A 1,867-nucleotide genomic window follows, 5' to 3' on the forward strand; every position below is an offset into this window, starting at 1 on the left:
TAATATTTTGGGTCCTTGTCTGTTTTACAGGTCACAGGTGGTCCGATGGTCCAGGTGCGGCTGTGTGGAGTGGTAACTGTGCCGGCCATCTCTGTTTCCACGAATACACTACAGTTTGACACTGTGCAGTGCGGCATGTGTCAGGTAATAGAGCATGAGAATATGGAATGACACGGTATATATATATATATAATTATATATATATAATTTAAAATAGTAGAATTTTATAATATCCTACACTGATTACTTGGATTGCTACACACATTTTTTAAATCAAATTTACTTTTACTGCTCATTTTATTGTACTTTGTATTATCAACATGCAAATGCAGGAGAATAGGAAAGTAGGTGAAAGCACAAATGCTGTAAATGCAGCTTAACAGTGCTGCCTGTGTGCATGGTACAGTAATGAGGGGCACCAATGAGAGACCACTATGCCACCTCACTGCGGTGCCCTCTTGTGGTCAGATCATTTCCAAGGACTTCTCTTACGAAACTGACATGCTTGAAGGGCTTAAACTCGGTTGTGGTTACACATCTTTAAAGAAGTGAAATCATTATCTTAAAACTGTGCTTAGTGATTTTATGCTGAAGCAGCAAGAAGTCCACGTATCAACTAAAAATCAGTACACTCTGTTTAAACTAAACGGGCGTGAGAATGTTGTTGTGAAAACCCTTTATATTTTGTGATACATAACCTCCCCCCATCAGGTGAAGACAATACAGCTGTTCAATCACGAGTCTGTGCCCTGCTACTGGAGCATAGCCGAGGAGGTCAAGTCTTTCAAAAAGGTACAACAGCTGTCATTCAATGAACTTCTCCAAAATAATTTTTTTATTTGATATCCATGTAACAAAAACTAGTTTTATCTGGTATCTTACATCTTTAGCTTTAGGAAAACCAAGTGTTTAGAATACTATCTAAAAAATCTGCATTAGGGTAAGACCTGCCTCTGTTCTTGCTTTCACTCAGGTAGATAAGTTTCTGCCTGTCTACCAGCGTAAAAAGGTCATGCAGGATTGGCGACCACCTCCAGTGGTTTTTGAGATTATTCCCCGCTCTGGCACACTGTCCCCTGGTGAACAAGTCAACGTCCAGATAAAGTTCAGCCCTGCTGAGGGGGTAAAGAGCTTAATTGATTTCAGAGTTTGGTACAATGCAAAGCAGAGCATCATGGCGTTACTGCCTGTATGAAACGGTGGAAACATGTTCTATAAAGGAGTTGTAACAAATTATTGACCGATTATGTATGTCTTTGCAGCATGCTTACAGCAGGCAGCTAGTGGTCCGTGCGGCTGAGAGCACCCAGCAGGTGTTCATTACAGCACAGGGGAAGGGTGAGGAGCCACAACTCGAGTTCTGCCCGTCTGCACTGGAGCTGGGGCCTTGCCTGCCTGTCAGCACTGAGGTTGAAGCTGAGGTCACTGTCAAAAACCCCTGCTCTTTCCCCATTGAGTTCTACTCCCTGGAGTTCGACACACAGTATCTGGAGGAAGAAAAGGTAGCTCTCTTTATCTCAAGTTTAAGAAAAAATGTCACACATTTATTTTTTAATATACATTCATGAAAGGCAAGAGACAAGGCCACAAACATGTGAATGTGAAATGTTTTTCAGGGTTATTCGAGACTTCTCTCGTGCAATTGATAGACTGAATGTAAGACTACACAAGTATAAGAAAGAGAGAGAATGCTGGAATGAGAGGGTGCAAGCAAGGTTGATAGATGACACAGTTAATGATACTGTGAGTACATACAGTATTATTCAGCCATTTAAAGGGGATTGTCTTCTTCTAATACAGTCTGTCTTATTTAAAGCTCTCAAGAACCAGCTTCCGTGAACCAGATGTTATAAACATTTCATCCACC

At 41.2% G+C, this 1,867-nt stretch overlaps 1 protein-coding gene across 1 annotated transcript in view; it reads left to right on the plus strand.

Moving 5' to 3' along the window:
* hydin (HYDIN axonemal central pair apparatus protein) overlaps window positions 1-1,867 on the plus strand; it is an 81,783-nt gene that overhangs the window by 45,599 nt on the left and 34,317 nt on the right. Inside the window, exons 35-38 of the mRNA XM_046038267.1 lie at window positions 31-144; window positions 712-792; window positions 974-1,123; window positions 1,263-1,502. Of these exons, the coding sequence (XP_045894223.1) occupies window positions 31-144; window positions 712-792; window positions 974-1,123; window positions 1,263-1,502 (585 nt within the window). The remainder of the gene's footprint in view (window positions 1-30; window positions 145-711; window positions 793-973; window positions 1,124-1,262; window positions 1,503-1,867) is intronic.

The sequence above is a fragment of the Micropterus dolomieu genome, linkage group LG22 (assembly GCF_021292245.1).
Source record: "Micropterus dolomieu isolate WLL.071019.BEF.003 ecotype Adirondacks linkage group LG22, ASM2129224v1, whole genome shotgun sequence".
Classification (NCBI taxonomy): Eukaryota; Metazoa; Chordata; class Actinopteri; order Centrarchiformes; family Centrarchidae; genus Micropterus; species Micropterus dolomieu.